The sequence below is a fragment of the Procambarus clarkii genome, chromosome 24 (assembly GCF_040958095.1).
Source record: "Procambarus clarkii isolate CNS0578487 chromosome 24, FALCON_Pclarkii_2.0, whole genome shotgun sequence".
Taxonomy (NCBI): domain Eukaryota; kingdom Metazoa; phylum Arthropoda; class Malacostraca; order Decapoda; family Cambaridae; genus Procambarus; species Procambarus clarkii.
The window spans coordinates 32,041,025-32,055,514 of record NC_091173.1 but is presented as its reverse complement, the minus strand read 5'-3'; the positions used below and the strand labels follow the sequence as shown (position 1 = coordinate 32,055,514).

At 48.2% G+C, this 14,490-nt stretch overlaps 1 protein-coding gene across 1 annotated transcript in view; it reads right to left on the bottom strand.

Moving 5' to 3' along the window:
* Positions 1–14,490, bottom strand: part of LOC123761585 (uncharacterized) — a 418,399-nt gene that overhangs the window by 29,686 nt on the left and 374,223 nt on the right. Inside the window, exon 6 of the mRNA XM_069330775.1 lies at positions 1,347–1,982. Within this exon, the coding sequence (XP_069186876.1) occupies positions 1,347–1,982 (636 nt within the window). The remainder of the gene's footprint in view (positions 1–1,346; positions 1,983–14,490) is intronic.

Genomic DNA, 14,490 nt, shown 5'->3' with positions numbered 1-14,490 from the left:
ACTGCCGTTATTTCATCCATTTAAAATTCTTCGAATGATTTCTCATGTTCCTTTACAAAATAAACATGTGGAAAATTATTCATGTACATGATGTAGCGACCAGGATTCTGATAATAGCAGGATTGTGGTGAGAATTAGCGGTGGGAGGAGTATTATTGGTGAGGGAGGGAGGAAAAGGTGGCGTCGGCTGCTGAATGGTGTGTGGCAATATGTTATTGTTTTGAATCACCATACCAGCTTAGTGGTTTGCTATGGTGAACACAAATGTAGATATAGTATTTATATATAACGTGTGTGTATAGAGTGTAATAACAGCAAAAGGCTTATGTTGGCAGGAGCCACTTAGGTGAGGGAGTGAGTGAGGCTGTCGTCTGCTGTGTGACTGTCATGCAGTGGCCACTATGCTGTTTGGACACCATACCAGCTTAGTTGTACAGTTATGGTGAATAAATCATGTAGATACTTATATACATATAATGTGTGTAAATAGTGTAATAAAAACAATAACAGTATGGTTGGAGGGCAGAATATTAATGAGGGGGTGTTAAAGGAGGGAGGGAGTCAGTGAGCAGTCTGCTGGCTGCTGTGTCATGGCCACTCTTGGGAGGAGTTTTGGGCTCACCATATCAACTTACTGGTTTGTTATGGTGAACACATATGTAGACAGGTATATACAATGTGTGTATATAGTGTAATAACAGCAAAGATACTGTTTGATTGATCGTAGAATATAAAATACAAATCATATATATGAGCCCCATAATTTTGAGCATAGCAATGCGCCACACATTGAACTATATAAATTCCACAAATTACACACTTTTGACTAATATTACAGCAAAAAGTCAGAGAAGAAGCGAATGAGAAACGTCAAAATAATTGTGAAACATTATATTCGCGGCAACTGCCGCCCCACGGGGTGGCGGGGCCGAATGACCCCGAGCGCTCCATCTCTCAGCACCCATAATTTGCTCAACTTCCCAGCTCCATCACAGCTAAAGTATGTCACATACAATATTTTTTTTTTTTTTTAGTTTCCCGTGATAAGAGACTGCATTTTAACAATATAAGAAGAGAATTTTTTTTTAAGAATTTATTTTCGACGAACCACAGGGGTGTCATAATTTAATGCAGAGCAGTGCAGTGGTTAAGGCATAATATGGACAATAGTGTACATGCTAGCCACAATTCTTTGGGTGATACAACAATATGCAACTCTGCTTTAACTAAGCAGTAGAAAAATTAAAGGTTGGTTAGAACTGTACAATACACACTTGTTTTGTGGTGCTAACAATTTTCTGTGTACTGCCATTATACAACAATTTTATAGTGGATGCAATACTCACAAAGGCAACATTTTGAAGGCAGGCCTTTCCTATAGGCTCCAGCATCTCTGTGTTGATAGAGGATCCACTGTTAATTATCCTTGATGATATTATGTCTTGTCCATATTGTGTAAGTTCCATTTCAGCTGTTCCTGATACTGGAGCAGCCATGGGTTGTGTTGGCTCTATTTTCTCTATCACAATTCCATCACCAACAATTGCAATACCTTCTCCTTTTCCAATAATCATAACATCACTGTCGACTTCCATTGATGTAGAGCTTGTGTCATTTGAAGACTCACTTAAATTTGAAGGTTCATTTACAACTTTGATTTTCTTTTGAAGAAAAACTTCTTTCTCATTAAGTATTTGTTTCAAAGATGGAGTACTCTTCTCCTTTTGTGTGGATGTGTAAAGTGGTTTAAAAACAATTTGTTTTCTCACAAGATCAGCAACACTGAATTTTTTAGAAACATTACATAAAATAGAATTAAAGCCATTTAACTCTAAACTACTTTGATTACCATTCAGTGTGTTAGGATCAATATTGTTCTGAATGTAAGGCAGTTTATTTTTTACACTATTCAGAGATTCATTTAAACTTGTAATTCTTTGGCTAAGACTGAAGCTGGTGACTTGATCCTTCCCTTTTCCTTCCTGCAAAACAAAATATAAATTAGAAAGTCCATCTTTATAAATTAAATTGCCATCTTTAACAAATGCAACCTTAATTTGAGACTGCAATAATATTTAATAAATAACTCAACACACATAAAAAACCAGCGTTGAATGTAATGAAACGCCATTTTCTGGGTGAGTCCCAGAGGCTCCCCAGAGCTTACCAGGCTGATATGCTAATGTCAGACTTTGGCATTAGTCATGTGTACGGAGTTCGTATGGGCCTACCGGGGACCACGAGCCAGAACCTGGCTCCCCTCAGAGAGGCGAGGGGAGCAATGGCCTATAGAAACCCCCGTGTGGTTGGAAGCATTCTATGTATGCCATCGACTGGGTTAGGCACCCAGAAAGGTAGGCGTCCCAAAACAAACCCCTATTCTGGTGAAAATTGCAACCAAAAGCCGAATGAGTGGATAGAACTCCCCAAACAAAAACGAGCAAACTAGTATGACGTCATTCGTCGTCGCGCCGCTGTCTGCGCAGCCCCCCTTCCTCGGGAGGGGGAAGGGGGAGCTCCAGACCTACCACGCTGGCTATCCACACCCCAGTTCTGAGGCTGGATGTAAAAACACTCGAAAAAAACGCCGACCGGAAGGAGGGAGGGATGCCGGGGAGCCTCCGGGACTCACCCAGAAAATGGGGTTTCATTACATTCAACACTGGTTTTCTGGGGGGAGCCCCTACGGCTCCCCGGAGATAACTACCCACAGAGGAAAAGAATAGGGACTGATCTGGGAGGTGGTCGCCGCACACTATTCAACCCTTAGTCGAGACAATAGGCCGCATCCGCCGACCCAAAGCGACACAGGCCCGACTGGGCCCAGGAACGTGTACAAGGTAACGAACAGCCAAGGATTAGCTGTTCGACTGCCAAATTCCCCGTGCCCGAACGTCCTCCCAGGACACAGTACCGAAGACGGCGGCAAGAGCCGCGAACTCGTGGACGTCATGGGCACGAAGATAGACCACAGGCTGGAGAGCCTGAAGAACCCCGCGGACAACCGGGGAGACCCGCACCCTCTAACAGGGAAGAAGGTAACCGGAGCAACCCAAATTGCGTCCATGGACCCAGAAACCGTGGCCCGCCAACCACGGCGGAGAGCCGCAACCGGACAAAAACAAATGCACCCCTGGCCCAACCAACCAAGCACCAACAACCCAGGGACCCCTCCAGAAAGCAGCAGTCATCCTTCACGAGAAAAGAAGGAGAAGGCAGCAGACAACCAAACCGAACACCTCAACCGAAGGAGCAGAAAATGAAGCTCACCTACCCGACCCTAGAGGCCAATGCCAACTAGAAAAGAGCCATCGAAAAACAAACAGGAACCGAAGGGGCCACAAGAAAACAAGAAGATAGATAAGAGCACTCCGTCCAATGACCAGGACGGCTCAAGCGGCGCAAGAGCAGGCCGGAGTTGAAACAAACACGAGACAGCTTGTGAACGGCGCAGATGAAAGTCCGAAAGCAAGCCGAAGCGGCTCCACCAGCGCCGCATAAAACGAGGCGACAGTATGCAGCAAGTTGACGGCCCCCAACCTCCAGCAGAAAAGCCAAGCCGATGCCAACAAACGCAGCCACCGAGGAAAGGACAGAAGGAAAAGGAAGGACCGCCAAAACACCCCATACTGCCACCAAGAAGCGCACAGGTGGGACACCAACAACGAAGCCACCTGACTACCAACGGACGCGAGATCCCCGAGGCAGAACGTAATCAGTACTCCCAAGGGTCATCCAAGCCTAGGAAGAGGCGGAGCCGCAGGAAGATCTCGGGTGTGACCACCAAGGAAGCAGAGCCGGAAGCCCAACCCGGTAAGAAGGAGATGGAACGTATGCTGAACAGAAAACTCCCCAACACGAGCAAGCTCGCCAGGGGATCAGAAACCACGGGTCTGATGTGAGACACCAGAGATGGGACATCGCAAGACCCTGAAAAAAACAACAGGTAGGGCAAGCCAGGAAAACAGGAAACCAAACCTGGCAACAAGAAGACCAAGAGGCACAAACAAAACACACAACAGTGTGAAGGAGGAAATGATAAAAAGACCAGCAGAAACGCCCCAGCACCAGCGGCCAGGGACAAGAGTGAAGCAGGAAGATGAGAGGAATGCATGAGGAAGGGAAGTGGCGGAGGCCAACCCCACACCCAGCGTCCAGTGCAGAGAAGAGCCCAATAGGCCCCGGAACTTGAACAGAAAGCGAATAATAGGCGAGGGGCGAGACGAAGAGCCCAATGAGGTGAGGACAACGAGGTTAGGACAGAGAATCCAAGGAACAAGGAAAATCGTGCCCGGCACAGCAAGACCGGCAAGGAAGGTGGGCCCCAGAAAAGCAAGAGACCAAAAAAAAAAAAAAGAAAAAAAAAAGGTGCCAGAAGGAGCACGGAAGGGCTGAACAAAACGCCACAACCATACCCCCACATGCAGCCGCAGTATCAAATCCGCAGCAAAAGTCACCACACAACTAGGAAACAGGATTGGTTCAACAGAAATTGCGAGAGGGCCAGAGACCAAAAGACACAAAAATGAAATCAATACAGGAAGAGGCCAAACCCCCAAGCATACCAGCGATACAAAGATGCGAGAAACAACTACACGGCAGTGATTAGAGAGGCAGAAAGAAATTTTGAAAAAGGGATTGCAGACAAATGTAAAACAGAACCAGGTCTATTCTATAAATTCATAAACAACAAATTGCAGGTAAAGGATAATATCCAGAGGTTGAAAATGGGAAACAGATTCACAGAAAATGAAAAGGAAATGTGTGAAACATTATACGAAAAGTTCCAAAGTGTGTTTGTACAAAATGAAATCTTCAGGGAACCAGATCCAATAAGAATTCCAAAGAACAACATAGAGCACATAGAGGTGTCTAGAGACGAAGTGGAAAAAATGCTCAAGGAGCTAAATAAGAACAAAGCAGTTGGTCCAGATGAAGTTTCACCATGGTTTCTGAGAGAATGTGCACCTGAGCTCAGCATTCCACTTCAACTGATTTTTCAGGAATCCCTGTTTACAGGAGTTGTAGCTGATGTGTGGAAAAAGGCTAACATAGTTCCAATCTACAAAAGTGGAAGCAGGGAAGACCCCCTTAATTATAGACCGGTATCACTGACAAGTGTAATAGTCAAAATATTGGAAAAAATAATTAAAATTAAATGGGTAGAATACCTGGAGAGAAATGATATAATATCAGACAGACAGTATGGTTTTCGATCTGGAAGATCCTGTGTATCGAATTTACTCAATTTCTATGATCGAGCAACAGAGATATTACAGTAAAGAGATGGTTGGGTTGACTGCATGTATCTGGATCTAAAAAAGGCTTTCGACAGAGTTCCACATAAGAGGTTGTTCTGGAAACTGGAAAATATTGGAGGGGTGACAGGTAAGCTAACATGGATGAAAAATTTTCTGACTGATAGAAAAATGAGGGCAGTGATCAGAGGCAATGTATCAGACTGGAGAAATGTCACAAGTGGAGTACCACAGGGTTCAGTTCTTGCACCAGTGATGTTTATTGTCTACATAAATGATCTACCAGTTGGTATACAGAATTATATGAACATGTTTGGTGATGATGCTAAGATACTTAGATGATTGATGATAAGAAACTTAGATGATTGTCATGCCCTTCAAGATGACCTGGACAAAATAAGTATATGGAGCACCACTTGGCAAATGGAATTTAATGTTAATAAATGCCATGTTATGGAATGTGGAATAGGAGAACATAGACCTCACACAACCTATATATTATGTGAGAAATCTTTAAAGAATTCTGATAAAGAAAGAGATCTAGGGGTGGTTCTAGATAGAAAACTATCACCTAAGGACCACATAAAGAATATTGTGCGAGGAGCCTATGCCGCGCTTTCTAACTTCAGAATTGCTTTTAAATACATGGATGGCGATATACTAAAGAAATTGTTCATGACTTTTGTTAGGCCAAACCTAGAATATGCAGCGGTTGTGTGGTGCCCATATCTTAAGAACATAAGAACAAAGGTAACTGCAGAAGGCCTATTGGCCCATACGAGGCAGCTTCTATCTATAACCACCCAATCCCACTCATATACTTGCCCAACCCGCGCTTGAAACAATCGAGGGACCCCACATCCACCACGTTACGCGGCAATTGGTTCCACAAATCAACAACCCGGTTACTGAACCAGTATTTACCCAAGTCTGTCCTAAATCTAAACTTATCCAATTTATACCCATTGTTTCGTGTTCTGTCTTATGTTGATATTTTTAATACCCTATTAATATCCCCCCTGTTATGTCCATTCATCCACTTGTAAACCTTTATCATGTCACCCCTAACTCTTCGCCTTTCCAGTGAATGCAACTTAAGCTTTGTTAATCTTTCTTCATATGAAAGATTTCTAATTTGGCAAATTAACTTAGTCATCCTACGTTGGACACGTTCAAGTGAATTTATATCCATTCTATAATACAGCTACCAAAACTGAACTGCATAATCTAAATGGGGCCTAACCAGAGCAAGATATAGCTTAAGAACCACACCAGGTGTCTTGTTACTAACGCTTCGATTAATAAATCCCAGTGTCCTATTCGCCTTATTACGAACATTCATGCATTGATCCTTTTGTTTTTAAATTCTTACTAATCATAACTCCCAGATCCCTTTCACAATCCGACTTCACAATCTCAACACCATCTAGCTCGTATCTTGTAACTCTATCATCATTACCTAGCCTCAGAACTTTACATTTATCAGCATTAAACTGCATTTGCCAATCCTTTGACCATTTCAAAACCCTATCTAGATCAACTTGAAGTGATAGTGAGTCCTCCTCCGAATTAATTTCCCTACCGATTTTCATATCATTGGCAAATTTGCAAATGTTGCTACTCAAACCTGAATCTAAATCATTTATATATATTATAAACAACAGAGGTCCCACGATAGAGCCCGAGGTACTCCACTAACAACATTATCCCACTCTGACTTAACCCCATTTATACTAACTCTCTGTTTCCTTTGGAATAGCCATGCCCTAATCCAACTTAATATAGCACCCCCAATACCATGAGCTTCTATTTTTTTAATTAGTCTTTCATGTGGCACTGTATCAAAAGCTTTGCTAAAGTCAAGGTACACAACATCACAATCCCTACCACTATCAACTGCCTCAACTATGCTGGAATAAAAAGTTAGCAAATTTGTTAAACATGAACGGCCATTTGTAAAACCATGTTGCGACTCATTTATTAATTTATGTTTTTCAAGATGGAGACGAATTGTATTTGCAATTATTGATTCAAGTAACTTTCCCACAATAGACGTTTAGGCTAATTGGCCGATAGTTTGACGCAAGTGATCTATCTCCTTTCTTAAAAATTGGTACCACATTAGCTACCTGACTCTATTGATTTATTAAATATGGTAGACAGTGGCTCGGAAAGCTCCTCTTTGCATTCTTTAAGCACCCTGGCAAACACTTCATCCGGCCCTGGGGATTTGTTTGGTTTTAGTTTTTCTAATTGTTTAATTATATCCTCCCTGGTAACTGCTAAACTAGGCAACCTGTCCTCATCCCCACCCACATTGGGGTGGGGATGAGGACCCATCCCCATCCCCAGAAGCATATCAACAAACTGGAAAAGGTGCAAAGACATGCTACTAAGTGGCTCCCAGAACTGAAGGGTAAGAGCTACGAGGAGAGGTTAGAGGCATTAAATATGCCAAAACTAGAAGACAGAAAAAAAGAGGTGATATGATCACTACATACAAAATAGTAACTGGAATTGATAAAATCGATAGGGAAGATTTCCAGAGATCTGGAACTTTAAGAACAAGAGGTCATAGATTTAAACTAGCTAAACACAGATGCCGAAGAAATATAAGAAAATTCACTTTCGCAAACAGAGTGGTAGATGGTTGGAACAAGTTAGGTGAGAAGGTGGTGGAGGCCAAGACCGTCAGTAGTTTCAAAGCATTATATGACAAAGAGTGCTGGGAAGACGGGACACCACGAGCGTAGCTCTCATCCTGTAACTACACTTAGGTAATTACACTCCCAAAGGAAGTGACAGGGAAGATAAAGATAAACTGTAACATGAGTGACACACAACAAGGGAACACAGGTGGAAACTGAGTACCCAACCGAGCCACAGGGATGTTAGAAGAAACGTGTGCAGTGTAACAGGCAACCAATGGAACACATTAGGCAGCCCACACCTGGGCTGACCCCATACACAGTCCCAAGTGTAGAGACAAGAGAGCCCAGGAGGCACAGAATCCGCACGTCAGGCGAACGACAGGTGAGAGGCAGAACCAAAGAGCCAGAGCCCAACTCCGCAAGCACAATTAGACGAGCACAATGAGGTGAGCACATAACACCCTCGACACAGGAAAACGTACCACCGAACAGGCACCTCTACCATTGCATCGTGGAACAAGGTGGAGGCGGGGCCCCAAACTCAAGCATGGTTAGACAAGCATAGGAGAGGGGTAGGATGAGTACAGGCAGGAGCTGCCTCGTATGGGCCAAGAGGCCTCCTGCAGTCACCTGTGATCCAAGGAAGGAATCGGGTGGTGATAACAATAGCTGCCATGTATGGGCCAATAGCCCTGCAGCAGGCACCTCGGTTTTTATAGTCTACGTTCTCAAGTACGTACGTACACCCATTCCTACTCCCAAAAACAAAAACAGCATCAGGACAAAGGAGACGCCAGACCGCAAACTCACCTGCAGAACATAGGTGCTGAAGAGCCATGACGCAAGCCTATGAGAACGTAGCCGCCGTAGGCGGCCAGGGCGCCCATGCCGGAGAGAAGGAGGGGAGCGGCAAAGGAGGCTCCCCCCACTCAAAAACGCAGGGAAAAACCTCGTGACTCCCCCACAGCGGCACTCCAGAACACCCCCAAGAGCAACTGGGCACGGACTGGAGAAGGATAAGAGCGAGATGCGAAGCCCCCAGGATAAAATGGACGCAGAACACCAGCACGTGTGCACACCGCCCGGAACCAAAACAAACACCTATGGCGCATGCGCAGGACACGAAAGAAAAGCAGCCTAACAGGTTGGGCTACACAGGTCTATCCTACTCCGCCCAACAACAGAGCAGAAAAGTAGCTCAACGGGTCGTATCCTGAGTGATCCGTTGAAGAAACAGGCCAACTCATGGAAACAGAAGCCAACTTAGCCGGCCCATGTAAGGAAAACAACGAACCAAAACGGAACCCAAGCGGGCCACCAGTAGCCCAACATGGCGACAAGTAGCCCAACCGGCTACAAGTAGCCCAATCCGGTCACAAATAGCCCAAGCCGGCATCCCGGACCAGAATGGAAGGAAAACGAGCAGTGCCGAGACACAGCGCAGAGAGAAGAGACATGAACAAATGAACGAGGTCAAAAACCTAGAAGCTGCCTGGAATAGGACCCACAAGCCCTAGAAAGGACCCGAGGGAAGCCCCACCGAACGATGACAGACGTACCAGTAAAACGGGAAGGAGCAAAACCGTCCCGAACCTTCGAGAACACATAGATGCAAACAAAGGACGAAGGCACAGAAAAACCCAGTCGCACCCAAGACCAAGTCATGCAGAACCCCCAGAAGAGGGGGGCATGACGGAGAAGTCCCGTCCTGGGAAAAGAGGGGCGAAGAATGTAGAAAAGCACCCACTGACAGGACGGAAGCAATGGGCATAATAACCCCACTCCACAAAACCGCAAGCACCGCCCAGAGGGGTAGAAAAACCCCGGTGGGGACCAACAGGTCCTGAGGCCCCCCACGTCAGCCCCATCCCAGCCCCGCAGGCCCCCCACGTCAGCCCCATCCCAGCCCCGCAGGCCCCCCACGTCAGCCCCATCCCAGCCCCGGAAACTCACCCGGCAGGCCCCGGGGCCAAGCTGTCCCCCTAAAGCCCCAGCCTCAAGAAAACTGGGGCAGCCGTGAAAAGCACTAAGGGAGCCCACTGGCAGACTCTTATAACACGGCTGAAGGAAACAGGCTCGAATGCCCCTGTCGCTAATCCGGAAGGGGAAGTCCCCGAGACCAACCGAGTCTCAAAACCATGGAAGCCCGACCCCGAACCCACAGACGGTAAAGACCCGGATGTAGGGAGGAAGGGGGGGGGGGGACCCAACAAGACCACCAACGCAAACGGGGCAGCCTCGGGGCTTCCGGGGAGCAAACAACTAGCGAGTTGGCACTGAAAACCCCATGTGCAACGTCCATGCAGCCTGCACCCACATAGTCAGCATAAGACTGGGTAACCGAGTCACAAACAAGCAACAAAACTTGCAGGACCCCGGGCCGAAGGTGTCACTGACCTCACAGGCTGCAGACGGAGGCAAACCATGAGAGTCACCCTGAGACAAGGGGGCATGGCAACCCTCGAACGCGCACAAAGCGAGAGGGTATACCGGGGCTACATCTATCGGGCCCACACTTCCCCTGGGGGTTTCCCAGTGTCCCGAGCGTTTACTATAAGAGGACTCGCGCTCAGGTAATCCCAGGCACGAGTACTGCTAACCAGCGGTGGTTCCCCCTGCTAGGTCCCCATCAGTGTACACGTCCCGGGGGTTCAGCTCTTGGAATGTTGTTTGGTAGCCATGGGCGCCGGTTAGCAGTACCACCGAGATAACCACCGAGGTACTGCTAACTGGCGCCCATGGCTACCAAACAACATTCTAAGAGCTGAACCCCCGGGACATGTACACTGACGGGGACCTAGCAGGGGGAACCACCGGAAGAAGAAAGAACTCGACACAAAGGAGGAAAGAACCAAAGGCAGAGCCCTCACCAGGTAGACAAACAAAAAGAAAAAGAAAACCCACAAGAGGACAGCGTACCCAGGCAGAACAGAGCCGGCCGCTATGATTGGTGAAACAAGCTGTGCAGCACCCTGTGCCCCGCCAGTGCAAAGGGTGGCCAAAAACCGAGCAGCAAATGGCCTAGCAAAAGCAGGACCCAAGGAACTTGTGGAAGGTAACCCCAAGCCCCAAGGGCAGTACTTACAGGGCATCTGGGGAAAGGAACCCTAGGCGCATGCAGCCCGAGTACAGGGAGACTCACTCCCGGCTCACGCACCACCTAGAAGACAGACACCACACTCTAGGTAGAGTGCTGAAACAACCACTGGAGCCGGAGCACACAACCGGTGCCACTAGCATCAGCCGAAGAATTGGAGTGTAGATCGCCGGCGTGGTAGGTCTGGGACTCCCCCTTCCCCCTCCTGGGGAGGAGGGGCTGCACAGACAGCGGCACGACGACTAATGACGTCATACTAGTTTGCTCGTTTTTGTTTGGGGAGTTCTATCCACTAGTTCGGCTTTTGGTTGCAATTTTCACCAGAATAGGGGTTTGTTTTGGGACGCCTACCTTTCTGGGTGCCTAATCCGGTCGATGGCAGACATAGAATGCTTCCAACCACACGGGGGTTTCTATAGGCCATTGCACCCCTTGCCTCTCTGAGGGGGCCAAGTTCTCGCTCGTGGTCCCCGGTAGGCCCATAAGAACTCCGTACACATGACTGAAGCCAAAGTCTGACATTAGCATATCAGCCTGGTAAGCTCCTGGAAGCTGTAGGGGCTCCCCCCAGAAAATTAATTGAAAGTGATGATGTTTGAATATGTCATGGACCAGTATCAAGTCATGACATAAAAAGTGGGAGAGGATGTCATGGTGAAAGAAGGTGAAAGGTTAAGTGCAGAAATAAACCGGTGTTGAATGTAATAAAACGCCATTTTTTGGGTGAGACCCGGAGGCTCCCCGGAGCTATCCAGGCTGATGTTTCTAATATTAGACTTTGTCATCAGTGTGAATTGAGTTCTTTAGGCCTACTGGAGACCACGAGCCAGAACCTGGCTTGTGGTCCCCGACGAAGTGACAGCGACATCACCACGTTGCTGCGCCATCATCTGCGCAGCTTCCCCCTCCCCAGAAGGGGAAGGGGAAGCCCCAGACCCCCTTGCACTGGCTACCTAAGGCCCCCAGTTCTGAGGCTGGATATAAAAAAACGTGTGAAAAAAAAAAAGCCTACCGGAGGAGAGAGGGAGGGTTGCCGGGGAGCCTCCGGGTCTCACCCAGAAAATGGCGTTTCATTACATTCAATGCTGGTTTTCTGGGTGGAGCCCCGTAGGCTCCCCGAAGCAACTTACCAAAAGACAAAAACAAGAGGGACTTATCTAGGAGGCAGCTCCTCAATGCAAAGCTGAGACAATTTATCTGCAACTAAATTTATCCGACTGAAAGTGACACAGGCCCGACGAAACCCAGGAACATTAACTAAGTAACGCGCAGCTAGAACCCTGTTCAACCTCCAAAAACCCTGCACCCGAATGTCAGTCCAAGACATGTTGGCAAAGACGGCAGCAAGAGCAGCAAACGTACGAACGTCGTGGGCAGTGGCATAGACCGCAGGCTGGCTGACCCGAATAACCCTGCAGACGACCTGAGAGACCCGCACCCTGGAACAGGGAAGAAGGGGAAACCAGATCAACCCAAAGTGTGTCCCCGGAAACTGAAGCCGTGGCATCCAAATAACTGCGGATAGCTATAACTGGACACAACACAAGATGCACCCCTGGCCTGACCAACCAAGCATCAACATCCCAAGGACCCCGCCGGAAAGCAGAAGTCCCATTCTTCCCCAGAAGAAAAGGAAATGCCTACAAGCGAAGAAACCTATCACGAAGCCAAAAGACCAGAAACGCCTGTGCCGGAGGAGAGCATTAAGCTCCCCAACATGACCCCCAGAGGCCGATGGCAACAAGGAAAGAGCCATGGAAAAACAATCCAGAACCGAAGGGGCCACAACAAACCGAGGAGAAGAGAGAAAAGAAAGCACCCGAGCCAAAGACCAGGACGGATCAAGTGGAGCATGAGCAGGCTGGAGGTGAAACAATGCATGAGACACTTGCGAAATGGTGCAGAAGTAGCATCAATACCGAAAGCAAGCTGTAGCGGCTCTGCCAGCGCAACACGATATGAGGCGACAGTATTCGGCATAAGATGATGGTCCTGAAATAACCACAAGAGAAAGAACAAGACAACCTAAACCGAGAGCGAAGAATACCTACAAAGCGAGAGGAAGAAACGAAAGGACCACCAGGAAACTTCATACTGCCATCGAGACAAAGCCCGCAGATGGGACACCATCAAAGACTCCACCTAATCACCACACAGATAGTGAAAGCTTGAGCCAAAAAGACCAAACGCAAAGACTCGAGGAGAAGATCGAACCAGCCATGTGATGGACCAGACCAATCTGCTGAAAGAGGCGGAGCCGCGGAAAAACCTTCGGCTTCGGACACTGAGCAAGCAGCGCCTGAAATCAAGGCTGGGCTGGCCACCATGGGGCCAAGAGGATTACTCTCCCCTGGTAAGTCTCCAAGCAAGCTAGGACCTGGAGCAACAGCTGAACCAGGAAAAAGAGGTACAGGAAACCCCAATTCGACCAGTCCTGCCGAAACCCATCGACCCCGATGGTGTTGCAGTCGGGGTAGGGCACCACATATACCGGAAGATGCCTCGACTACGCCGATGCAAAGAAGTCCACATCTGGGTGCCCAAACGTCTGGCATAGCCAAATGAAGGAGTAGGCGTCGACCATCCATTCCATGGACAAGGGAATGAACCGAGACAGGCCATCCGCCTGGACGTTGGACACCCCCCCCCCCCAAACGTTAACCGCCATGAGAGCCGAACCCCGAGAACTCAGCAGACAAGTCACCCCAAGCGACCAGCCTCAAGAAGTCAAGGACCGCATCGAACCCCCGTGGTTCTGACAATGAACCACTGGGGACCAGTCTGAATAGAGCCGGATTGTTGATCCGTGGGCGACCTGAACCCTTCGAAGGGAATATCACACAGCCGCAAACTCCCACATCGTGCTATGGGTTTGATAGAAGGATGGACCCTATCACCCCCTGGCTGGCCTGGTGAGCACTGGTCACAAAGCCCCAGCCGAGAGACGATGCGTCCGTGAACACATCGAGCGAGGGCTCGGGTAGGCACCAAGGCACTGAACCCTGAATACCCAAAGAGGAAGCCCAGTGACACAGCAACTGACACAAGGGCCCCCAGAGGCCAAACCCAGTGATCGCGCGAGAGGCGTAAGAAACAGCTCTGAAGAAACCAGAACAGCCGATAAAGCCAAACCCGACCTGGCGAGTAGACCATCATGGCAAATTTCAGGTTCTCACACAAACCCTCGAGCAACTGCTGAGTGACCCGGGAGCCAACCAACAACAGGCACAGGCGGGACCGCAGCCGAAGGAGAGACAAGGAAGCAGTCCGAGTGTCCCAAGCAATACCCAGCCAAGTCCAAACCTGGGAGGGGACCAAATGGGACTTCCTCCAGTTCACCAAGAACTCAAACTCGGCGAGCTGGGAAAGGGCCAAATTCCTGGCGAGCAGACAAGTAGAACAGCTGGGAAAGAACCAAATTCCTGGCGAGCAGACAAGTGGACCGGCTGGGAGCCCAGATCAGCCAGTCGTCGAGGTAGGCCAG